Source organism: Megalops cyprinoides, chromosome 5, assembly GCF_013368585.1.
Source record: "Megalops cyprinoides isolate fMegCyp1 chromosome 5, fMegCyp1.pri, whole genome shotgun sequence".
Lineage (NCBI taxonomy): Eukaryota > Metazoa > Chordata > Actinopteri > Elopiformes > Megalopidae > Megalops > Megalops cyprinoides.
In genome coordinates this window covers 12,309,484-12,336,923 of record NC_050587.1, presented here as the reverse complement: position 1 = coordinate 12,336,923, position 27,440 = coordinate 12,309,484, and the positions used below count along the sequence as shown (strand labels likewise).

The window sequence follows — 27,440 nt, the reverse complement described above, 5'->3', positions numbered from 1 at the left end:
TTTTGAATGAATGTATGAATGTTTAAATGTTTGTTACAGGATCCTTGGATCTCTGATTTCAGTTTATCATATTAACAAATAGATATGCAGTCAGTTGAACTTCAAATTAGATAATTGCTTGCGCATGCCGGAGTGTGAGCGTGCATGTGAAGCCACTCATTGGCTAATGAGGCACACCTGCCTTCATGAGTAGCCTTTAAAACAGGTGCGTGGTCACTGTTGGAAAGCGCAAGGGACAGAAATGAGAGAAACCAGTAATTAATATGCAGTTGCTATGCTGTTGCATTCCAATTAAACAAAGTAGTGTTTTCTTACAATGAACTGTTTCACATCTGCAGTAGTGTGTCGGGTTGGGCAGTGCCAGTTTGCCTAAAAGGCCATTAGAGGTGGGGTTGCCGTTGTTAACTTTTATACTATAAATATTTTTTGACAAAATGTATGTGTTGATAGCTGGAAAGGTATTTAGACTTTTTAATATAAAGTCTTTATAAATAGGTTTATGATACGAATTAGTATTACATTAATTATTATACTCTTGGCAGATGTTTTTATCCAAAGTGAGTTAGAAAGTGAGAACTGAACCTACTCATGTTCAGTTGGTTTGATAAGACAGAGCGTACAACAGTGAATGAACATCTAACCTTTACGTTCAGTGCAAATTGTAATACTCTGAAACTTTGCCTGATGGCTGATGAGCTACACAGAACAAGGATAATCTGCTTGAAGCTTATTTTTAGCAGTCTCTAACATGATTCCAAGTAATAGTACATTTAATAAACCTTAATGACAAAATAATATATTACATGTTACTAATACTGTGTTGGGACATTTCCTCAATGAAGCTAGTGTTTAAACGGAGATCCACAGGGTAACATCATGATCCTTTTGGTTCTCTTTCCCAGCCAGCTGGCCCTTGTATCACAGAACGTGAAATGAAATTTATGTCTTATAAACATAATCTATTATGATCTGTTTCAAAACAGTGGGAAAACCACAGTAACATTTGAACATAAACCTTTGACAGTTCATCAGTGCCTGTTGTTAAGTTTTATGGCTCTAAGGTCTGGCTGTTTGGCTCTAAGGCTTGATCCTGTGGTGAACTTTTGCCTTTGCTACTAAACCTCTGGGGCCAGTTTTTGATATATGGAGATGATCATAGCTAATTATCTAAAGTCCCAATCTGGTGGGACTTTAGATAATTTAGACAAACTTTTGCCTTTGCTACTAAACCTCTGGGGCCAGTTTTTGATATATGGAGATGATCATAGCTAATTATCTAAAGTCCCAATCTGGTGGGTTTTAGAACAACAATTTACATTCATTCATTTGGCAAACACTTTTATCCAAAGTTATCCATTTATACAGCTAGATATTTACTGAGGCAACTGTGGGTTAAGTACCTTGCCCAAGGGTACAGCAGTAGTGTCCCAGCGGGGATCAAACCAGCAACCTTTTGGTTACGAGTCCTGCTCCTTAACCACTATACTACACTGCCGCCCCAATAGTCTAGTTTTCTTAGCTCTATAGTTCTTTTTCTCTTTAGTTCTTATTAATGGCCAAAGAGGAAGAATAATGGCAACAAAAAAGGGTTACAGCACCCCATTAGGGATTAACTGACAGCTAGCTGTTAGAACAGCTGGAACTGACACCTGTTCATATAGTTATATATTGTTATTGCTATATAAATTATATATATTTATTACTCCACATTTCTGAATTGTGATCTCTCAGGACTTTATAAATGGTGTAGTGGTAGCATACAGTTGTAGACACTTAACAAGGTGAAATGTTTTTAGTTCATTTTAGTTTGTTGATGCAAATCACTTTAGTGTCCTGGTCTAATATGAAAAAAAGTGCTGGAAATAACATCAGAATGTAAAACTTCAATTTCAAATGCCTATCATCTTTATTCTGTCTTAGTCCCTTTTCATAGCAGCATCACTTGTTAATACATGTCCCAGAATGTGCTTGCATAGCTTATATTATGTAAACTATATATTTACACAATTACATGACAAATTAAGCATCCTATAATACAATTATTTTACAATACAAAGACACAAGATCCATAACATGTGTCCTGCCATTTTAGTAGCTTGTCAGAAAAGGATTTGCTCTTTGTCTTAGTTTTTGTCGAGTAATTCTTTTTTTGCAGTCATCACATTTGATCAGTATTTACTTCTAACATGCAGATGTATGACACACACATTTAAAGTAATTAAGACCATAGCATGAGTGCCTCATGTTTTGGGTGCATAAATATCATTCACCATCTTGAGAGATGGTAGTGAGAGCTAGACATGTGAGATTTGGCACTACTGGGCCACAATCGGTGTCCTGGCACAGGATAATTCTTCTGTGAGAGCTGTCTGGCAGCCCCGGAATGATCTCTGTTATCTCCGCTCCATATAGTTGTGCACTGCGTGGCGAAAAACTGCTAGGAAGAAGTCGGCATCCTCCTTGGTGATGCACATAGGGGGCTGAATCCGGAAGGTCTGTGAGAGAGAGGAACAGGATGAGTTCATTTTTTCCCCCTCTCCAAAGATCTCACAGCTGTGTCAAGTGACTACAGCAGCTATGGATCAATGTCTTATGCACAACACCGGTCTCATTCACTAGAGAAAAAGAAATGGTGAGCATGGTAACAAAGCTTAGATGCTTCTATTTTTTTTGATTCTGACTAAATGTATCATCAGAATGTTCTACCTAAGGAACAGAACAGGACATCAAATCACCTTTGATTGCAGATTGGGTCTAACTGCCTATTAAGGTACACACAAAACTAGGACCATTCAAGGACCTTTTAGGCTGGCTCTGTGTAAATGCAGCAGCAAAATGAGTTCTTTCCATTTTAATATGCCAAAACGAAGCAAAATGGTGTCAAATTACCATTACTATTCACAGTATTTCGTGTAAGTTGACTACTTTTGGAGGTTTGGTAGTTTTATTTAACTCTGAATTATGGAGGGCATTTCCCCTCAGCACTGATGAATTTATTGAGCTGGGAAGTTCAGGGTGTCAGACCTGATTGTTTTACACAACATCACATCATGAAAAAGCGCTGGTAATTCTAATATTGTTATAGGGCCCATTCTGACAAGGTGGTGTTGATCTCAGATGGTCAGAGACCAAGGTAAAGATAGGTCAATAAATTCCATTGTCACTTTGTTTACTGAGGTTTGCAATCCCCATGTGAGATTTTTATACAATCAGGAGCCTTTGTTATACAAAATGACATCTGTGTGCCTGACAAACACTTCAAACAAAACAAATGAATTTAATATCCTGCTGTTCGGCTGAATAAATATTGCGTGCGTACCTGTTCAAAAGACTATCAGTCACACAACTGCCATCAAAATGGTGAAACGTAGCAAGTCCAAAGCATTTAAACATACTGTATCTCATTAGAAAAAAAATGTGCAAATTAACTAATGTGAAAGGGCACACACAACTCCTTTTCTGAAAATGACTCCAGATTCATTGCAAAACATACACAGCCTTAATGCACTTTGGCATCTGTCAAACTGAGAAACCTTGTCTCCCAATGAATACTGCTAGCAATTTTCACAAATGCTCATGAGTCTATTTTTCTTCTTCCCAGCTCAGCTCTAGCAACATGTAATTACAAGACCAAGCATGACAGGATTAGCAATGCTGGTCTTTAAGCTTGCAGAAATGGTGGCTCAGTCTCACGTCCAGACAGACCCCCCTAAAGTACACGTGGCTGTTCTCTAATTGGCCAACAGATGGCCTCGCCCCCTTCTCTCTGCGTGGAATTGTACTCGTGCACCAGAAACTTGGATCCGAGTAGCCCGCTCGCTTATATTTTGCGTACAAGTTGTATGTCAAATGCCTACCAGTTACACAATCCTGCACGGCACGTCATTCTCTGGAATGTTCATGATAGCAGGATGTGATCCTACCTGTCCATACACTCCGCCCTTCCCGATGAGCACGCCCATGTCTTTGGTGTCTTCGAAGATCTGGCTCATGGCTTCAGCCGGCAGGGGTTGCCGGCTCACCTGTGGGGAGGACAGAGCGTCAGCCAGGGCATGTCTGGGCACTCACAGAGCCACAGAGAGCTGAAATAAGAAAAACAATGGACCCTGCATGGAGTGTGAGTCATGCAGCTGCACTGACTCACTGAATGGCACACGAATGTCTGTGTGTGTATGCATAGGCTAGAATTTGCACAGGACAGCATCTGTTTACTATTGAAAGGGCTCCTTCTTTTACAGGATTCACATACAGTAATCACTTTTATCAGGTATTCATTGTGTGCATCAGTTGAAGATTAAACTATGGACGATTAAACTGTGAACCCTTCAGACCTTTCACAAGTTAAGATGTTGTGTCTGCAACAAATCTGAAACAAAAAATAACTTTTTTCGGCACTTTTGAAAAAAATACACCAGTAGGCGCTTAGCACAGCAGGCCCTTAGCACAGACACAGGCAAACATTTAGCTACTGTTTCTTTAAAATCCAAAAATACAGCGACAGATGTACATTGCTGATGAATGCTGCCGTGATTTCAGGCACCAGATGTCTCTCTGTTTCACTGCTTATGATGTTAATGCAGGTGAATGGGCCATGAGAAATAAAAGTAAATAACTGTTTACTCCCTGATTTACTGTTATGTGTCTCCAGTTCACAAGATCTGCAGTTTTTCCACAAGCTAAACATGCTACTGAAAGCTACTTTTACATGAGCTACAGTACAGCTGTAGCTGAAATCCACACTCATTTTGTTTAGTAGCTGTGGCATCGCACCTTGTCTTTGACCATCTCTACGCCAATATGCAGTCCCTTCCCACGGACGTCACCGATAATCTCATACTTATCCCGCAGTTTGGCCAGCTCTGTCATCAAATACGTCCCGACATCGGCACTGTTTTGCTGTGTGCCGTCTTCTTTTAGTGTCTAATGAAATGCAACATTACAAGAAAGGACTTACTGGAAATTGTTATTTATCAATGTCTAATACTCTAATAACATGTCTCAGTGCATAATGGGTGACCCCTACTTGTAAATGACTGAATATAGAGATAATATAGAATATAGAATATAGATTTAAAAAAATACTCCTTTCACATCCATGTTCTATCAGACATAATCACAACATGCAATATTTAGTAAGTATATTTTTAATGAAGATCATTCATAAAAGTGACAACTTACATCAAGCACAGAGGATGCAATGGCACAAGCCACAGGGTTGCCACCAAAAGTGTTGAAGTGGACACCCTTGGCAAAGGAGTTGGCAATCTCTGAAATGCATAATGATCAATTTTTTTGGAAATTTAGCTGCCTACTGCTGTAATGAGTCACCTCAACTCTGGATGAAAAAGGTTAGATGCACCAGAGAGAGCCATGCACTAATCTTATGACTCACTCCCTCACTTCAAGCAGTGCAAATGTTTGCAGAAGTTTAGATCTTGAACATCATTGCTAGGCAACGTGATGTCGAGTAAAGTACATGTTATTCCAAAGCTAAACTTAGTCGAGCCGAGCACACCACCATTACAGCATCTGGCTATTGTTTGGTGTCACAGGTTTTCCACTCAGAATTTATATGTTCATCATATCAGTTACGTAAAAGGAGGAACAGAACATTCAGAAGATTTTTTTTATTGCTGCTTTTGCTGACTTTGACAGATTTGGTGACTTGGAGCAAGGGATTTGAGTGAGAAATGCTTTTCAGGATGTTTTTACTTTCACAATAGCTTGTATCTGCACAGGTGTTCTTGGGTGAAAATAAAAGCTGCAAAAGACTTTTAGTAATGGGCTTACTGGACAAGCCAGCAGTATCATCATATTGGTAAACCTGGCAGTAAATGTTAAGCTGGTAAGACAGGAAGATGAATTTAGTTCCTTTTTTTACTGTAAAGGAAAAATAAATAATAAGAATGAATTTTAGCATTATTTTTTAGAATTGGGGAATTACTATGACCTTTCAAGGAGAGTGGGATATATGACAACTTCTGGAGACTACAATAACTTTTCAGGATGAAAACGTTTTTAAGTGTACTAAAAAGGGAATGTAGGCATCAGATGCACTTATGGTGCACATATAGTAAATGGTTTTAATATGATTAAAAATATCATACATAGGTTATTTCACAGTGTTTATTTCTGATCAAGTGATGCTCCTTCAAAGACAAGCCAAGCCAAATAATGTTCAAAACAATTATGCAAACAGTTTGTATTGAAATACTTTTTAGACAGTGTTTGAATACAATAAAATCTGCCTAGGTTAATTTAAATTTTGAAGATTAATTGAATTGAGTATTTCACCACAGTAACAATAGCAAGATAGCAATATATAGTTTGGCATGCTATTTTGTTTTGCCAGGTATACCTGCCTTGTTTAGGAAACTATGGGATTATCCTACTTTGCATATCAGTCTTAGTGTAAAAACATCCTGGCCTACAGTATCTTTTTTTTAATCTAGTATTTACCTTGATACAGACCTGCCCACAACTCTGGCTCTGTGTGTAGCATTAGGTCTTAGCTAAACCTGGACAGCTACCTGCAATATTTAGTTCATTTAGTTCACCATTTGAAAATGTCATAACTTAAAATATCATAACCGAAGTTATAACATAAAAATATACATGGCTTAACTGGTCAAGGACACCACCTGAACCTGCTTTAACAGGCTGATTAAGATAATAAAAATACTGATTTGCTGCAATATGTTGAGACTGAAATCAAGTATCTTTTCAATCTGAATTCACTGGAGAGGCGCAACATTCCCTTCTGCAGTCAGAGTGAATACAAATTTAACAAATGAAGGAGAGCTTTCTCTGCACCTGGGACATTTCCAAGCACTTATTTGGACACCTACTAGAGTGTAAGGTCAGGAACAACTTAAAGATATACTTGTTTTGTGGTTTTGTGTCACTTCAAGGATAATTATTAAGCAATGTGTTAAAGTGTAGCACTGTTTTCTGTTTAATGCTTTAAAGCTTCACTGTGTTGCTGGTTGTTTTGTGGCTACCTATGCTCTTGCTGCTCCTGTGATGTATATTCAATGTATCTTAACACAATAGCGTTGTAAACCGATTTACAAGATAAACAAATGATACCAAATAAATAAAAAATAAAATACAAACCTATGATTTTCTCCTGTCTGATAGCAGACAGGTGATCTGAAAACGCAGTTAGCACTAAAGTAAACTGCAGATCACCTGACTGGCTGCTGTGTGTTGCTAGCAGTAAAAAGCACGCTGAAATTAAAGCCAAACTGGCAGATATGTTGTGTTAGCTTGCAAGGCCACGCTTTAAAAGGAGTTACGTCAGGCTTTACCACACAAAAACAACACTTGTAATGGGAGCACAGCTTATTGTGGAACACTTCATACAGTTGCAGTCTCCCAGGTGTATGTGAGCCTCGGCGAAAACAACAACAGCACTGAACAATATAATTATGATTAAAACAAATGAGATATGCAAGCTATTTTAATTTATGGTAATGAGGGTATATCATCTATTCTATTAATACATAAAATGTGACTGGAACATATGATTGCAGTGTGATTTATGAGCACTGCATATTGAAAAACATCACTTACTGTGCCGGCAACCTCAGTTGCTCCCAGCGCTGATCTATATATAGATGCTAGCTCACCTGGCGTGGTAACAACAGCGCCCATAGGGTACCCATTAGCGATCCCTTTCGCCATGGTAACAATATCTGGCATAACCCCATGACCTTGGAATCCCCAGAAATGGCTTCCTGTGCGTCCAAATCCAGTTTGAACCTGAAGCAAGCAATTCAGAAATGAGACATCTGCACAGGGGTCTCACTTATAGCCCTCAAATGCTACAGAAATTATCAACATAATGTTATAATGTATATAATGTTTGGTTACATATGTGTTTCTCATAGGATTTGACACTTTCTTGTCCCTAACCACTACTCTGGTTTTAGCACCAAAGTATGACATTTTTAAAAACATTTATTTAAAAGGTTACTTTGTTGTGAACAGATGGGACCCTCGAGTTTTATGGATTAAATGCAATTACGATTTCAGAATAGCATTTTTCTCATTTTTAAACAGAATACATTATCCCATAAGGAAAGTACAATGTCATTTTTCCTACTTTAATTAGAGGTATGAATAAATATCTAGGCACTTTGTATGAACATAACAGGACAAATAAGATTATCTGACCTCATCCGCAATGCACACTCCTCCTCTCTCTCTCACAAGTTTGTAGGTCTCCTTCAGGTAGTTTTTAGGGTACTGCACAGCTCCTCCCACCCCCTGGAGACACCATGACACTCAAGTCAATCAGCGCAGGCTTTAACCATTTGTAATCCTTCATACAGTAGCGAGGTTGTAGAGGAAGAGCAACAATGACAGACATTTTATAATTTCACAAAGCCAACATACTCATACCCCAAGCTATATGACACATTGCAAGTGGATTACAAGATTACAACAAAATTACTCAGTTGAACCAGGGTAAACACTTAATAAGAGCCGCGACTCTCTCGACTCCTGGAGAGGTGTGTTGCTTCCTAACAAGGCCATGGCTCCATCAGTCGAAGGGTACATTGTACTGAACTGCAGGTGGACATGAAGTCAATAAAGCCTGTTTCAGAGCATGCTAATGCGCTCAATCATGGCTGACAGCTGCAACAAAGCCTGACTACCATGTAATGGGTCTACAGAAAAGACGAATGGCAATTTGTTCTTTGCAGCACATTTGTACAATAAATATTTGTGAGAGTAATCAGCGCACTGATTTTCATTTTCTTTCTTTATATCTTCTGTTTCTACACACAGTTTGGTACTATAGCGATATTATGTATAGATGTACATTGGATCAAAAATATACTGGTTAAATCAGAAAAAGGTCATTGAGAGTATAATTGAAAATGAATATCCAAACAGCAGCACATAAACATTCCTGGCCTGTAGGTCCCTTTGAGGAACTCTCCTGCCTTAGTGAAACACAACCTAATTCAGGGAACAGAGAGATTGGTAGTCCACTTGCACCCAACAACTGAGAGCAGAAAAAGCTACAACAAGCTTATAACAGAATTGTACTTTTAGTCAAATCTTTTTTGCAACTCACTATTCACTTTCTAACAAAGCACCAGCTTCACAGCAAGTGTTCTACATTACAGCAGTCAACAAGTCACCCTCATGAGAACAACTTCCTGTGAAATTCCTTCCTTTGAAAAAGTAAATTGAATTAACCAACTGCCTTGGAGTCTGAGGTGATGTCACCTTGGGTATAACCACATTGTATCTTCATTTGCCCACATGTCATACATCTAATTTAGTGCGACTGTCCATGATTGCATCTGTTTCCTCCAAACAGATAACTTGTAAGTAATAACTGCATAGCAGAATACCACCAACTCCTCAGTGCCCTGTAATATGCTAATTAAGTAATCATACTGTCACTACTAGCCTTGCTAGCTGGTTATGGCAGCATCTTGAATCTAATAGACAGGCTACCTGTTCTGATACTCTGATTTATATTCAGATTGTGGCTAGTGCTGGGACTGGTTAATGATGGTGTTCTGTGCGAATTATGTAAGTGCATGGTAATACTATTGGATAATTGGAATACTGAACAAAAGGATTTGGTCCTGCTAACTACCTACATGTGGTGAACCATCTTCCTGAGCAGGAGTTATTCTGTGGGTAATTGTCTGTGGCTCTGATTGTCTAACAAGAGCTAGCTGGCTAACTTCTCCTTGCCTAACAGACCCATTGCATGTTCCTATGAGGAGATATGCTGGTTCCTATTCTGTATTATTGTACATATTATGTGGGACCTCTTCATTTGTGAGCTCAAAAGCTGCCCTAGGCTTCTCCACCTCTCCAGCAGGCTCAGTGTTGAGTCATTGTTGTGCTAACCCAACAGGAGACTCTCCATTCACAAGGTCCAAAGTTGCCTTGGGCTTCACCATGTCCCTTGTGCAGTTTCCTGGATATGCAATTCATTTCTGTACAGCAGTTGCCCCTCAGATCCCCTGAGATGTTGACAGGCTGCCCCGCAGGCATGCAGCCAAGCTCTCTCTTCTACTGAGTCAAGCAGTCCAGATCAGTTAACACCTTTCTTTCCTGGAGTCCAGACACTCAGCCTCCCCTGGTGAGGGGGTCTGTGTCGGCATTAGAAGATGAGACTGTGTCTGTGATTGCAAACACTTCCGACCAGGGAGTTATGGCAAGGGTGGCCAGTGAATTTTTTGCCAATGAACAGGCATCAAGAAATGCTTGGGTATAGCCTCTCAAGTGGCTTAGCCGGCAAGGCGCTCATTCGAACGTTCGTTTGAAAGTGGCCGCGTCATTTGCTGACACTAACACTGGTGGAAACTGGCTTCATTCTGCCGGGAATAAGGGTGGGTAGGGAGCCCTTGTGCCACCGCTCTCAGACACCATGCAAGTGCTTGAAGCCTGTGAGTGCTCAGATGACAGCATCAGATGTTCATATCAGTAGTGCTTATCCCCCAATTGGCCTCTTCAGTGTCGTTCACTGGGACTTGTAATATAAAAAATAGCCATTGGCTTGCATGCAAACGTATTAGAGGATTGCACTTTTTCTGTCATTATGAGATGAACCTAACCAATTGCCCATTTCAATAAGGGGTTGTATAAGAGGAAAACCCATTGTGGAATTGCTGTTTAGTGGCCTATGCTGCAGACAGCGCTATTTTTTTTCTATGAAAGAAAATGACAACAATACATATAGAAATTCTAACCAAGGCTGGATGGCAACCCTTACAGCATGGAGGGGAGTCCTAATACATTAGATGATTCATTCAAAGTGGAAAAAAAGGCACTGAGTGAATAACTGTGGCATTAATAACAACAGAACGTACCTCAGATAATATTAAAATGATTCAACTGCTGAATAAGTGCCCCAGAATACAAAAGGGGACCATGAGAGAAAATGACATTGAGAATATGAGAGTATTTTTCCATCCTGTATAGCTCCCAAATATTCCTTGCTCTAATGTTTTTTGAGGGTGGGTCAATATTATTCCATAGTAAAAGTATAGACTCACTGAGAGGTTAATGAATTTAAGAAAATATTTTTGGGATGCACTAATTTTCAGTGTATATTGTTATGAATGGTATAAATATCTCTGAGCATTTTGGTATTTCAGCTTCCTCTATATCTGCACTTATTTGGGAATTATTTTAAATTGGGATATTCTGAAGCTTTCATATATTTGTTGAAAATATGAACCTAAAGCACCACTCTCCCTCCAGCCATCTCCCAATGGGAAATGATTATTGATCCTATTTATCATAGCTGAGACAAGATTATATTATCACATCACCTCCATTTGCAGTTCTCTCCACTTACTGCAAATATCATCTGCATGCCCACAAACCCAGAGTAACTGGATAAGACTCTTCATTAAAGACATGCAGTCATTCATAGGTCAAGTCATTAGAGCCCACCTTATTGTCAATCAAAAAACTACATATGTGAAGTGAATGTATCTGTTGCAGGTGTCACAAAAAAAATGTTGAACTCAGTTGAGGTTAGATTAATTTGGGATTTTTGTTTTATTGTTAATGTAAGAAGTCATTGCAGTTAAATAAAGTAACCATTTGTCCACAATCTGTGTTTGAATTTTATCTTTAAATGTAGGCAGTCTACTTCAAACAGACTTTAACCAAACCAGCCACAATGAGAAAGTAGAGTCTAAAGAAGGTAGGTAGGATAATGGATTCACACATATAAGTGTCAATTTGGAGAGACAGTGGGTGATACTGGTATGCTTATGCATATCATAAATGTCTCATATTTGTATTTGATATTTCTTCACAGATTTGGGTCGTTGGTTTTGTATAATTTAATGAGGTTCTTTGGGATATAAACTCCTAAATATTTAAAGCCTTCCACTGCCCATTTGAATGGTATTATCTGTTATGTGGAGTGGGGATTAAGGTTTAGTGGGAGAATTGCTGTTGTATTGACATTATACTTAAAGCCTGAAACAAAACCTATAATCCTTGAATTTTCACAACAAAGCCAGACATATACATCTATGTGTGACATGTATTACAGTCATCTGCATAAAGTGATATTTTCTGTACTTAAAAGATTACAACCACTCATATTGTTATTCTCTCTCACTGATACGGCTAAGGGTTCAACTGACAAGACAAAAAGTAGGGGGGAGAGGGGAAAGCCTTTTCTGGGACCTCTGAGATTGCTGTTAGCACAGAAAAGGGGTTAATAACATCTCCCTTTATGCCATCTACTGTATTTCCTTGTTCACATCTGGACGGATATTTCCCTCCTGTCTTATACCCAAAATGCCTCAGTCCCTACCTGAAATGCATGTCCTTTCAGCCCCCCTATCTTTTCCCTTTGATTTGGGTTGGACTTTTTCACAACAGTGAACCTCTGTGAATCCATTACAATCACCAGGAATCCTGCCTTTCTCTTTTCTTGACTGTGTGTATGGTGAATGACCATTTGATCTGGATGTTCTGGCTCATGACTGGCCTCCAGGAGGGTCTTATATGATTTTTTTCTCAACCTAGCTGTCCACACAAAGCTAAGAGGGAGAGGGAGAGAGTCCCGCTGGTGCTCCCAAATTGGCCACATTTGGGTAACAGATCTGACAGGGTTGATAGTGGGCTTCCCTTGGATACTTCCACTCTGAGCAAACATTCATACCCATATGATATTTGATTCACACAATAATAGGAATACTGACCATTTCTTTGGACATTACTGAAGTTACAAAAGAAGATTCATTCCAAAAACAAGACAATCTCCACACAATTAACCAAACCTTGACACTCTGGTCCTGTCCACAACAATAAAAACAGCACTTATCATTTCCTGCCCTTGTCTGCTGTTCACGACTTCCCTCCTGCACCCCATCTCTCCCTTCTTTCTTTTTCCTGTTTACAATATCCACACGAGGGGGTCAACACCCTCGGTCCTGAGCCGAGGGTGTTGACCCAAGGAGTGACCCCTTCATCGGACTCCAAGCCAAATAAAAGTACTGCTACAACCAAATCAAGCACAACCCGCAAACTTTGACTGTATGGAAATTCATATCTATATCTGAATGGAGATAAGGCATGCGGCAGTGCTTTGTCTAAGCAGTGCTTATACCAGTTGATGTGATACACTATATCAATGGCTTTGAGCAGGTCGGGCCAGACCCTCTCCATCGAAGGTAGCGAAGCACCGTACTTGGGGAATGGCTATCTCTTGGGCCATGCTTCAGGGTGCATTTGTTAGAGCAAATGTATTCAGCAGCCTGCTGGACCAAATCCTCCTCTGTCTTGGGGAAAGTTTGGGAGTCTTTACTAGTGCCTCCCATGGCCTGCCTGGAAGCAGTCAAGCCTCAATATTTGGTGTATGCAGTCTATGCAGGCACCAGGCCTATCGTCTATTGATGTTGGTCCTACACCTTTGGAGTTGGTTCTGCCTGACTCGAGACTGCACAGTGGCTATGATAGTTTACTCTCCGCAATTATCAAGACATGTAATTAGTTCCTGGTCAAAAGCTTGCCTTGAAGCACTCCCAACAGTACTGTTTTTACTCCTTGCCTTGTTGTTCATTGGCAATTAAGAAAAAAGATTGCTCAATAAAGAAAAAAGATATCACTCTAATAATTCTTCCTATAAATGGCTCCTAGATTCCACTGTGGTGGAAAAAGAAAGAGTCTTGAAACTTTTCTTCTCTGTTCCTACAGGTAAGTGAGAGTGGTTCATACTGTTGGACAGCATTTGGGAGAGGTGTTGATACGGCGTGGGACCCCACCCCCTCATGACTCATTTGTGTACCATTGACCTCATTGGTGTTGCACGTTATCTTAACTAAAGTGAGATAAACAGTTATACAGGTAATCTGTTCTATGAATGAGAGGAACATGCCACATGGCATTGTGATTTGGGAGCACACGTTGGGGGTACAACTAGAATGGGAGGAAGTCACTACTACACAGCTTCATTATATACTGTTGGTGACACCATGACAGAATCCCTGTGGGGTGGTTACTTTAAAAAAAAACCTATTCTGGGCTATCATCTTCAGACTGGAAACCGATCTCATGGGTGTGGCATTTTGACCTTGTTAACCATTCCTTCTGCAGTGAACAGTGACCAGGAACTACTCTGCTAAAAAAAGGTATTTTTTTCACAGCAGTTGAAGGAGTGAACTAACGCTGACAGAATCGCTGTATTTGAAGACAAATGCCAGAGTGCAGACTTTAATAAATATACCCCTTCTGAGCATACTGCCAAATGACAGAAAGAGGTCACTACAGAATTATCTTTCCTCTCAGTCTTTGGAGAGGGCCGACACCTGTAGTCAGCACACCAGTAACACAACCCCTGTGACGTTAAAATGTTTGACTCTACCTGTATATGTGATGGAAAACAGATTTCAGTGCAATAATAAACAGCAACCTTATATGTCAGTTTCTGCAGCTTCCAATAATGTGAAATATTTCCACCATAAAGCAGATGCACTCTTGTGGCCTTCAGAGTAAGTGGATGAACTTTCAATCCTGTTCACAACACAACAGAAATTTTCACAAGGTCTCCCTCTTGCAATTTCTCTCAGGTACAAAACTGATTCAAAAATTAGGCTAAAATCTGTATTATCACTGTGTATTTATACACAAGCTGTCAGCAATAGAGAGGCACAAAATTGCACACCCAGCACCAACTATATTTCTTGGACAAATTCCACAAAGATAGTCATGATAATCTCTTGTAGACATGGTGATATTTATATGGCTTTTTGAGTGTGCTACACACCTGAATAGGCTCTCCGAAGAACCCAGCGATGCGACTTGGGACGCTGGTTGCAAATACTTCTTTCAGTTGCCCAATATACATGTCGTTGGCTTGGCAACAACCTGTTATTTAGGGGAGATGACAGTGCTAATGAGAGCATCATGACTACAAACAAAGGGCCAGGTTTCCTAATGTGATTGGCACAACAGAGGAATATGTGGGTGTTTTGCGGTCATAGTCCACCTCATGTTAATGACTGATTTACTAAGACTATTACAGAAAGCACGTAATAAAGCATTCACTCTAAACACTCTATTCTCAAACTTAGCATTATGCACATCACAGAACACAATGGACAGTTAACTGCTTTAAGTTTTTTGTACATGCAGTACAGGCAAAAACACAGATGGTATTTACTTGAATATAGTTGCATACCAAAAAAAGTAGGAAGTACTTACTTTGCCAAACTGATCATGTGAAAAGGAGCATACAAAATTTATGGTAGCCTATAACTATTTTCATGGCAATATATCATGCTGTTGTTGCTGTTGTTTCATTGCATGGTTAATATGTTATCCAGAGTAAATTTGAAGACAGCAAAAATGCCATTCATGCACGTAAAAAATACCTGACATTAATGTCAGGATAAACCGTCATCTTCTAGCTGATAATGCATAAATTATTATAATTTACACCAGCACCGATGATCTTAAGATTTGTTTGGTAATATTAGGTTGGGTGGGAACAACCCATCAAATAAATAAAACAATTTTAAAAAAGGAAAAAGCGGTTTTCATTTCTTCAATAGTTGCCATATGGCTATACACAAAAACATTAATGTATACTCTTCAATATTCATAAAATTTTCACACAGATATGAGGTGTCTGTTTTTAGTAAATTCAGTGGAACATTTAATGGACTGTATTTACAAAACCTGGTTTTAGTGCGTTCATCCCAGTTATGTGGGGGAAAGGCACGCGGTGTCACTGTCCCTGTGAAACATTCATTTACGGTGCATTTCACCCATTAAAATTGGTTGGCACACACACATTTTTTATGGACCTTGACTGCCTGAAATACGCACACAATCATTTAGCAAATCAGACACAATGCCTGCAAAAACCTGAATATCTGAATAATAAAGAAAGATGTCTGTGCTCTAATCCCATATTATATATCAAAAATATTTCACATACAATTCATGCATATTTCCTCTTTTAGGACAAGATAAACACTGAAGGCAAAAAATCACATGGCTATGGTTAAGCATTTGACAGTTTCCATGAAGTATTTTTCTGTTTCTACATATAAGTAATAAAAGTGAAAGGGAATTTCACAGAAAACAGTAAATGTTTGATGGAGCAAATGAGTTTGCCCTTGCCCTTTAGTCAGTGACCAATATGGTTTCTTGGTTTTAACACTTATTTCAGGTGTATACAGCAATTTCCAGCTGCGATCTGTTTCCAGGGAGTTAAAAATATGCAGGGAATGCACACGGTGACCTCATAATAAAGATATTACTATGTTCACTGTGAAATGAAATAAATGCATCTTTGCTTGAAAAAAAAAGCAATAAAAGATGCCAGATTATGGAGGATGATAATACAGAAACAAATGGTTTATGTACTGTAGGAAATTCACAAATGAAGTCAATCGTAATTAATGAGTAAAGGTTTCTGAAATATGTGTGTACCTGGGGAACAGCTGCAGTCTCGGATGGTCTGGACAGGAGAATCTCTACAGTGACTGCCTCCCCAAGGGCCTCGGAAAACATCAGGACACATGGTCTACAGAAAAGGGCAACGAAGCACCAGGTTAACAGTGTACTGCCTAGTATTGCTGCACGTCTGTGCAAAGCTACAGAGTCAGAGACTTAAACCGCAGAATGTGAAATAACAAACCCACTGGCAATGCTGTTCTGTCGCAACATGGATTTTAATGATGCCATGAACTCAACCCCAATCCAGCCTAAGTTTAGCCTTTTAAACCATTCCCAAGGTACAGATGAGTTAATTAATAACTGGGTAAGTTCTAGCCTACGTGTGTGTAAGTGTAATGAATGGTAAAAGAAACAAAACAAGGCACTTTTCAGGAGCCAGTTACACAACCGGACCCATGGGAGTGAATAAACTTTGGTCACTCCAGATCAGACCAGCTCTGCCTCCGTGTCTCAGCAGTGCTGTAGCAGAGTCTCCCGGGTCAAGAATAGCTACTGTTCCACTCTGTTTCCTTATTCAGTTCTAAAGAGAGTACTTACAAAGAAAAAATAGAATGGGTAAACATCTCAACCTAAAAACAAAAGAGGGGCTAGAAATGCTCAAATCTTGGTCAGTGTAACCAAACCCTTAGTCATTAGACGCCAAAACCAGTCATTCAAAAATACTTCCCAATCAAACAATGGACAAAACAAACAGGTTTTCCGTGGGAAGCTGCTACTGTTCACCAAGCACATTTATAGTCAAATTGCCATTACGGTTTTTGTCACTCCTTTTATCGTCCCTGCAGCGCAACTGTCCCCTGCTTAGCACACATTTTGTGCAACTTGCCCCCAAAATCAGCAACAAACAACAAAATACAAAAACAGAAATTTTTAACCCTAATCTTACACCATATATTTAAACACAGGGAAAAGATCTGTGCAGTCAAACAAAAAACACGTGAAAAAGCCTCTAATTTACTTGTAAATTTGGCCTTTAAATTTGACTTATGGACATAGATTACCCTCAAAGCTCTGACAAAAACATTCTGCAGTACTTTTTCATACCATGTTCTAATGACTTAAACACACTCCTCAGACTAATTCCAGCATTGAGATAGTTATGACAGTTAACATTATCCTGCTAAAATTCCACATGCACTTTGACTCAACGAAGTTCCACCCTCAAGCTACTCAAGTCCACTCTTTCAGTCTGACAACATAAGGAAGTAAAGCCCCGACAAACAAGCTGGCAGACTATTCTGCAGCAAACTCATCCTGTCCAATCCTTGTCCAATGTCATCCTTGGTCCAATGTTTTTACATTCATTGAGGGGAAATTTTAAAATACTTTCTTTTTTAAAATACATTTTATTGCTAAAGAAGTCATATAGCAATATGTTGCTATAGTTGTATCTATGAGTCACCTTTTTACTTTTTTAGGTTACTGATTAACTTCTATTTCTAACATAAGCTTTTTACTACATACTTATGTAAAATGCAATACACCATATGGAAAAAGCAGTGCAATAAACTGTGAACATATTCATTTCCAAGTTATGCTGTGAGTTAAATTATCAATGATAAAATGTAAATTTTAGTGGATAAATGACAACAAACAGGATTTTGCCATGGCACTGAAATATATACCACCTCCCGAGTTTCTGAAGGAAGTGTTAGTTCATAGTTACAATGTAATTGTGTACTGTAACCCTACCCATGTCTTTATCCTTCATTTAAGAGGAAGTACATGAGAGAAAAAGCATGACTTGATTGACAGATCTGATTATATGTGGGACTCACAGTATGGCATCCCAATCCAGAGGCAATGGGATACTTATAGGCTGCGTTTGAAGTCAGACCCATTGCCAGGGGACTGCCACCATGGTATGACCCTCTGCGCAAAGCAGACATTGTAAAACAAAATTAAAAACATTTGACATTTAGTACTGCTGACAATGGCTGAAAAAAAACAACCATCACAGGCATTCACACCTTTACAACCATCTGAAGCTGCTATCGGAATTGTCCCTCACCAGATAACTCCTTTTCAAAGACTGCTGCTCTGTCACAAAGATGCTCCTCTTTGTACTTGAAAATGCATTTGGTGTGACTTGGTTAGAGCTGCCTTGCATTCTGAAGTATCAAGTATACACAGTGTAACACAAATACAGGCCTGGAGTCCATGCTGTGGCATATGACTGTACTGACGTTACCCGAGGGTAAGGATGTCAAAGTTTCCCGTGTGGAGCCGTGCCATGAGCATGGCCAGGTCGTTGGCCTCAGAGCCGCTGTTTGTGAAGTACACAACCTGAGGGCACAGACAGGTAATTCGTACTTTATCCTTCTCAATGACACACTGCAGGCTAATGTGATGTGCAACGATTTCAGTTCTCGGGGAAAGCAGGTGAGGAAAAGTATACAATTATCTTCTTCCTTATGAAATTTGGTAGCTTCAGTTGCGCTTGTTTTGAGTTTGCTCAAGCAATACATCAGGGCGCTGTACTGTTAGACCTGTAACCTTAAGTCTGCTATTTCTAATTTACAATTACTTGACAACCCCCCATGGAAAGATATTTAAAATTCCTGAACCATTTCAAACAAAAAACGTCAATTTCCCCAACCACTCACAACACAGATCAAGAAAACCACAACCACATGCTTACTAATTGATGGTCACTGGATACGTGTTTGGTGTACAGTACCTTTAGTGGATCAGGGAGATGAGCTGCGAGCTTCTCTGCATATTCGTGGAGGGGAGGATAAACATAGATATTGGTTGTGTGCCACAGTCGTCTCAGCTGTTTCACAGCAGCATCTGTCACCCGTCTAGAGAGACATGGGAACTCATCACCATGGTTACTACCTTAAAATGATGTAAGCGGCGCTTAACATATATCCTAATCACAAAATTGATTCTAAAGAGGGTGGTGGCTTGAAGCTACCTGTATCACATCACTGTGCCATTGTTCTTTTGTATGTATATGTAATTGCAAGGTATTCTTTTACGGCATTTATCTCTAACTGAATACAGAGAGGGTCATCACATCTCACTGATTCTATGACTGTTCTGTCATTCTTGGTATCTTCTTCTCTGCTGCTCAGTGAAGCATTTTGTGACAATCTCTTTTGATAAGAACACCGTATCATATGAAATTTGACAGATTGACCTTCACAACTATTCAATACATGGGTACTGCCCTACAGTAATGACAAATTTAAACATGCAGGAGTGGTATGAAACATAAGCTTATTATTAAGCAATTAAGCTTATTATTTCAATTTATGACAAATAAATATTATAAATACTAATACCTTATATAAATAAATATACATAGCTGATCCATATATAAATACACCTGTATTATTTTTTTTCCACCAGAGTTTTTGTTGTAGTTACAGAAATGAAAACATACATGTACAACTTCAATTTCAATATAATAATCAAAAATACTAATAGTACAACAATGTCTAAAACATGATACTCTACTGAAATAATTACTATATACTCAGGCTTCCATACAATGGACTCCCACTTTATGGCTCCACAGGCAGAAAGTTAGCACTTGTAAAAGATGGTATGAACAATATAATACCGGATGTATGGTCTATCACATTTATTATGTAACAATATAATAAATATGATAGACCAGACATCTGCAATGATTCAGGTTATATGAAATCTAGTCCTTGAGATCTGAAAACACAAAGCTTGTCTTTGGTTGGCAGCTAATTTCCCTGAATCACATGTGATGTCCAGCCAAGTGTGATATTTGAAGAGCAAGGTAAACTAAGGCTTCTACCCATTTTCAGGAATCAGAGAGAGCACATAAATGTTGCTGTATATCTTCATCCACTACTCAACCCTTTCTTCAGTTAAAACTAGCACAAAAAGATAAAATTTACAGGCTTCCTTGACAATGCAAATTTTCAAAAGATGATGAATGTCAACATAAGTTCGGAGAACTTAAGATGATGCTTGGCTGAAGTTTCTACATACAAGAAATAAAGAAATGGTACAAACTGCATGCATAGAACTGTCTTTGTTCTACATGGAGAGATAAGTGTAACATTAACTCTCTTCAGACAGCAGTGGCAATGAATAAGTCTCATTTGACCTTGTTGCAACCATTTATGTATATGCAAGAAGCATATCTGCAGCCTTGAATTATTCCATGAGATAGAAACCCTCAGCAACACTACACCCAGACATTGAACCTAGTCACACATATTTAATTCTGAAGTCCCAAGTGCTAACCTGTCAGGTTCTGAGTACCAATAGTCACATCTCAAGTAAAGTCCAAAGTTACAATGGACAGGTCAAGTCAAGTTCAAGTCACCAGTCTTGAAAAAATCACTAGCGATAAGCCTCAAGTTTCAATGGTAGTGTAACATAAATGTTCAAGTTCATGCCTACAGGGAAAAAATCATTCTAAGTAACACAAAATGCTAGCACTATGAGGAGTGACTGTGTGGTTCAGGTGAAACAGCACGAACGAGAGGACCTTACGGGTGACAGTGTCCTACGCTGACTGTCACTATCCCTGCAAAAAGATCAAGGTAGCGTCGCCCATCTACGTCCCACAGCCACTGCATGTAGCCCTGATGGATGTAGACAGGTTTTTTGTAGTAAGTGACCTTCATGGTCATAGGGTTGCAGAAGCTCTTCCGAATCTCCAGCATTTGGTCCTTGGACATGTCCTAGAGGGAAAACACACTTGTAAATACTGTTGCTGCCCATCGTTTTTAAAGGACCCAAACTGTCAGCACACCCGTAACCACTGACCTTGTACTCCTCTGGTTTAAAGTCACATGGGGGCATCTGTGGAAGATCAGAGGGTGGGTATTTTACAGCAGACTTCTGATATACTGCACCTGCACAAAGGAAAATCAACATTAGATCATGCCAGCCACAATAAACATCATGTCTTAATGAAGTGCTGTTAATACCTGCTGTGAATGGTTATCAACTAAGTCCTTACAAAGCCCAAATTCAGTCACCCTGGGTTGTTAGACACATTTGGACTTGATAGGAACCTGTGTTAAGTAGCCTACATTAGAATATGTTGAGAAAACGTCTGAGTGACGTGGTGTCAGACATCTAGCAAAAACAATGTTTCCTGAGGGTAACGATACCCAGGGGCATCAAATATTTGTTACCAGTGACTGTTTTGGCAATTCCATATTATCCCGCATACATATGGTGATATTTTTGACTTAGTATATAAAGGTTGACCACAGAATCATTCACTGAGAGAGACAGTATGCTGACATGTCTTCAGCCTCATCATTATATAAACAAGGCTGAGTGCCCTTCCTTTGGAAAATGTTTTGGAATCAGGATGAAAAGCATACTTACATCAGAAAACAACGCCGAGGGTTGTCCTTTCAAGCTCTCATTATGGTGCTAAGAGCACCTTAGAAATAATAGATACATTTTGAGATGAACTGAAATACTCCATGGATAATACTCCAAGGGAATCATATGTTGTAGTTGACCCTTTCATATGATGCTAATCTGCAAGTCCAGTATGATATAAAGTATAAAATACTCCTTTCACGCTCATCTATATTTTGAGTAACATATCCAGTCATGGACAGCTTGCTTCACGCTGTGGAAATGTGGCGGCATAGCCACTGAATATCAGTGAATCAGTGAATATTTTTCTTCTTTTTTTTTTTTTTTACAAGCAATCTATTTTTAACTTATTATTTTTTTTTTTATTATTTTTTGCTTCTTGTTTTATAAAGATGTTGAGCATTTAGTATATTTGTTACTATTATGCTGGATTTGTATACTGTAGAACCCTTATTCCCCAAACATTATGTTTTAGAAATAGAAATAGGCCTACAATTAAACTATATCAGCAGTTTTGTGTATGGTTACTTTGCAGTGTGCAGGTTTGTATATGGGATATGAGGTGAAATGGCACCAAATGAACCAAAGTTCCCAGACTACCAAACATTTTCATTTCCTGGGTCATGTAAGGACTCTTCCACATAATAATGCAATCCAATAATGCTTAAGCAAAGGCAAATAGGACACTTCACAGCTTGGTCCCCTTTTTAAGTTTTTATTTGACAAGTAAATCTTTATGTGTCCGTTTCCATTCTGCACAAATTTCGGACTAAGTAAAATCAAGCATCAGCCCAAGTTTAGTTCCAAATGGTTTGAGAATATCCCTTGATTTCATTGTTTTAATTTGCATCCTGGAGAAATGATGTCCCTGCACGTTTTCCATAATCTTTACATGAACAAAGCCATACTTGTATTTGAATCAGTCAAACAAACTATGTGTGAAAGAGACTTGAATTGATCATACAGTGGTTTTGGGGAATAATTATTGCATAAACATGAGAAATGTAAACAAAATGCACCCAATACAGAAAATGGATACAACTTAACTTGTATGGTAGGTCATAAAGCCTGCATAAAAAGGAATGTGAAAGTGACATATTGGAGATGTAATTTGCACAAAATAGCAAAAAATGCAATCATGTGTAACCTTGCACTGTTTAAGACAACAACTTTTAACAGTTTATCATTATTTACAAAAATAATACAGTATGTTCCATACACTACAGATACTGTTTCTCACTGCACATAGATAATCAAGTGGCTCTGGGAATTTTATGTTTTTTCAGATGTTGTCCTTGATTTAGTCAGGCTCATTGTCTAAGTAGACCTACATAGGAGGACCCTGGATTTGGCAAGGCTTGGTAGCCTGGCAGCCTTTGGTCATGACACTGGAAGTGCTTGTCTTACAGCATACAGTACCTCAATACCACAAATAATCGATACAGTTAACTAACTAGTCAGCAAAGTCACTAGTCCAGACCTTAACTAGTCAAAAACCAGTATACACATGCTAACAAGTACAGACAGCACGGAGCTTGCATTACACCAAAAACATCATACTATCAAAAACCATTGTGTTGGACAGTTTGTTTGCCCTCACAGGTCTAATCCATTTTGTTATCTATCGTGGGTAAAGTGCAGGCGTGCAAATGGTTAAGACATCGTGAGGAACTGACCTGTAGCTATGAAGGCAGAAACGGTAGTTTATTGGACATAATATAGGGAGTAGCATTTACCAGTCGATCATACAGCCCTATTAATCGACACTGAAGTTCATTCACATTTCAAGCATTTCCTCGCCAAGAGCGTGGCAGGTTTCACAACCTATTATGCTGCAATTTTATACAGCCCCACCAACTGAAGTAAACTGATGTTACTTAATGCCAGCCACAAAATTATAAACTGTCAGAATCTCTCGCCAACATATTTACTGATGCCGTGTTAAAATAATTCCACATTGCATGAATCATGCGTAATAATGTCAAATATCTCCTGATGATATCTAATGCCTGCGTAGTGGGTGAGTGCAAGGTTGTCCACGCACCATTATAACCATACAAAGAAGTAATGCTGGACATTGTGTATCTCTACTGATACAGAATTATACTTATTTTGTCTAAATAAGTATCATTCCAGTTCCATTTGACAGCTCTTTTCTTATTCTAGAATCCTAAAGCAGTCCGAAGACAATTATCTGACATTTTTGTGCACTTCAACCATGGGAAATCTTATTCACATCGGTCTCATGACCTTTCAACAACAATTTATTTAAAAACATGACATACATGTAACTTGTAAGCAATGTTCATGCAAAAGCTAACTTTACAGCTAGTGAAAACAAAACTACGAGAAAGACGAAGATGAGCAGCGAACCAGTGAACTAACTTTACAGGAGCAGCGATCAGCGGATTCTATGACAGCTGTATCTAAAGTTACTTCGAGATAACGTTAGTTTCGAAGCTAGCAGACTATCCTGACAAGCTATCCTTAATAGGTGGCTAGCAAGCTATCCGGGCAAGCTGCGCTTACTAAATATTGCTACTTTTTCCTAAATGGATAATAACTTAGAACGTTCATTCAATGAGCGCTCAGTTGTGGTCGAAAATGCAAGGCTGCACACGCTTGTTACTAAAATAAGGGAGGGGCGACGACTGACATTTGACACCTGCCATACAGTAGATGGAAACCTATTTAATTCCCGTTTTCTTTAGCTAGGTACGTTTTCTGTGTTTATTGCTGTTCGTACGCTTTTTAGACACCCACATTACATGATCTTTGAGAAAGCAGGTACGGATGAATGGCTACCATTTGGTCAGCTAAATTTAAGTGGAGAGTAACATTATCGTGTGACTCTCGGTGAAATATATGTTGATAAATAATAGGCCAATGTCTATCACAGTTATGTAGCTAACGTCATTGAAAACAAGTGATTCACCCAGCTTCATATTTCTGCAGAGTTAGATTTGCTCACTTCATTTCGTCTGTGTCCTGGTAATGGTCTGAACTCTGGAACTTGTGGACTTACCACTGGGCCGGTGAAATTTAGCTAAAAAATCGAAAGTGTTGAACGCGTCCTTTCTCCGACCCAAAGACGGAGCGTTTATGCGACAGAAGGCCTTCAACATTTTCTTCGAAATCACAGCAAGAGACCCAGCAGTGTAAACTCCGAGGGTACTATCATTTCAGTCACGATTTGTCCTCAAAAGTAACTTCAGAGGGCGGAGAGTAAAAGTAACCAATTACAGCTTGAAGATTTCCGCCTGCCAGCCCCCCACATCCACCAGCTCATGCCCGTCATTAGACTCCTCCATGATCTCTATTATCGAAATACTTGGAAAGTTTGAGTATTGATCTTTGATGCATGTGAGCATGTATGTGGTATGTGATATGTGATATGTCAAATATGTGGTATGATTATGTCGATCTTTTTCCAATACAGATGTAACGGGAGCAACGACAAAATATCAATAATGCATATGTGCATACAGAATGTTAATAGTGCATACAGAAATTCGTGTTATTATGAAAGAAGAGTGCAAATGAATCCAGGGTATTTGTGACAAAAATCTATTTTCATATTATATATTATGTATCATATTACGTCATATTTCAGTATCGAATATGGTGTTAGGAACAGCGACTGGTTGAAAAAAGCCTCTATATAAACTGGAACTGGTGATGTCTGCCAGGTGTGAATTCATTCTAAGCCATTGGTCTATGCTGTACTGTGGCATCATGATCCAACATGATCAGTTATCCTGTGTATGGACTGCATTTCAGAATATACAATATTCACTAAAAGGTCTCCAGAGGTAGCTAGTTCATTTGATCTGAAGTGAACCGAACAGCTAGACATTAAGGTACATTCCGTTTCATATGAGCATGTCAGTATAATTTGGTTCCCTCCAGCAGTCACTCATATAAACATAACCAAAAATAGACTGCTGTGATGAGAAAATGTTGAAAATTGGAAGGTGTTGTATATAAATCGCACCTTCGTTGAAAGATGTTCCATTTTGAATACGTACAGAATATTACTTGGAAAGAGCTGCAAAGAAACACCAGCCAGGCAAAAGAGGCCATTTTGTGGAAGACAACAGTATGTGTGTTACTGGTTGTTATTTTTCACTGTTCAGTGGGGGAAAAAGTAATTAGATAGATTGCAGCAATACTGTTTAGTGGTGTTGATTAGGGAAGCAGCTGTACCATACTCAAGGGAAGCAAAATTATAGATTATTTCATTTCACCAGTCTACCAAGTCCTACATACTGATAAAATAAGCATCTCATTCTCCTGCTGTTTCAGCATTTAGATTGAAGACCATTTTTATTTAAAGCTCCTTAAATCACTGTAAAGGTAAAAGTAGGATAGATAGTAAAGATAGTTTAGATAGTAAAGGGAAAGGTAGGATAGACACAAAAACACACACCGCTTAAATATTTTTCCCAGACAGTAATTTGTCAAAACTTAATAGTTTCTCCATATTATCATGTCCCTGTGTGAAACTGAGCAATCAAAAGAGAACTTAAGTGGAACTTTCTCACGGGAGACTTCAGGGTTATCTGTCAAGCAGCCAGTAAGTGTAAGCATACTCCTATAAAACGTCACTTACTGTAGTCCCTGTACAGTTGTAGCAATTGATCCATTTCCTTCACCTCCACCCCACTGCCACCAGCTCTGGTTCCACCTGCAGGCGGGTGGTGGCATCCCATGCCCCTGTCCAGCTGCTGCTGGGCAGACTTTACAATGCTGTCATTCAAATCAATGAGGGCAGAAGCCCCAGGCAAACGTGCTCCTTGTGCTTCTCATTTCACTTTAGTAATCCCAATAAAATCATAATATTCTGAAGTCTACTTCCTTCAGTTACCTGATTGTTATTGTTATGTGCCATTCTCAACTGTTACAGCAGAACCTTCATGTGTTATCGTGCCAGAAATGAAAGATGTGCATACAGGTCTATAAAAAGAGCGCAATTAAAAACAGTCTACACATGTGTTTCATATTAATGTCAATACTAATTACCAATATGCCTCTGGTAGAAAAGAAATTCTAAAATCAACACTTTAAATATGTGGGTTTCTCATGAGACAAGAGAGATGTGCCAATGGGAACACTGTCAAAAATAGTGAAGGGATATACCAGACAAAGAAAAACTGTTAGAAAAGGGAACAATGGTCATAAACTGAACACTGACAGACACTTAACAGGATGCAAAAGAAATGAAGCTACTCCTCTGTGACCCAGTCAAAAACTCTACATTATGAGCTTCACAAAGCTTATATTTATGGTGTGGTCTTGGTCTTGGCCTATTCCCGACTGATAACCATGGTGATGGATCTGTTATGCTATGGGCAGGCATATCATGGAAGTTACCGCATGGTAGAATTACAGCCACTTGAAGCCATTTTAGGCAACCAAGTACACCCTACGGTGTAAACATTGTTTCCTCGAGATGTTCCTGTATGCCAAGACGATAATGCCTCCGTGAACACTGCTAAATGGATTTGAGCAGGAGGAAGTTCAACCTTAGAAACAGTTCCAAGCTTGTACAGCAGCATTCCAAGAAGAAGGAGTTGTAGTGCTGTAAGCTGTAGTGGAGGCTAAGGGTTGCTCAATTATTCTATGGCTTGGAAAAA

At 39.0% G+C, this 27,440-nt stretch overlaps 1 protein-coding gene across 1 annotated transcript; it reads right to left on the bottom strand.

Moving 5' to 3' along the window:
- Nucleotides 1-1,905: 1,905 nt before the first annotated feature.
- Nucleotides 1,906-24,989, bottom strand: agxt2 (alanine--glyoxylate aminotransferase 2). Its single transcript, XM_036530127.1, has 14 exons — nt 24,830-24,989; nt 21,232-21,320; nt 20,956-21,146; nt 19,151-19,274; nt 18,662-18,756; nt 18,249-18,342; nt 16,444-16,537; nt 14,771-14,871; nt 8,179-8,271; nt 7,632-7,764; nt 5,179-5,267; nt 4,771-4,920; nt 3,924-4,022; nt 1,906-2,495 (listed from the first exon to the last, which is right to left on the bottom strand). The coding sequence occupies exons 1-14, from the start codon at nt 24,927-24,929 to the stop codon at nt 2,394-2,396; spliced, it is 1,554 nt and encodes a 517-aa protein (XP_036386020.1). The 5' UTR covers nt 24,930-24,989; the 3' UTR covers nt 1,906-2,393.
- Nucleotides 24,990-27,440: the final 2,451 nt, after the last annotated feature.

Coding starts and splice junctions, on each gene's coding strand:
- agxt2 (XM_036530127.1), bottom strand. CDS start 24,929: ATGTTGAAGGCCTTCTGTCGCATAAACGCTCCGTCTTTGGGTCGGAGA. Junction 14,872..16,443: donor AGACTGCAGCTGTTCCCCAG/GTACACACATAT, acceptor CCTAAATAACAG/GTTGTTGCCAAGCCAACGAC. Junction 5,268..7,631: donor CGCTGTTGTTACCACGCCAG/GTGAGCTAGCAT, acceptor TATGCATTTCAG/AGATTGCCAACTCCTTTGCC.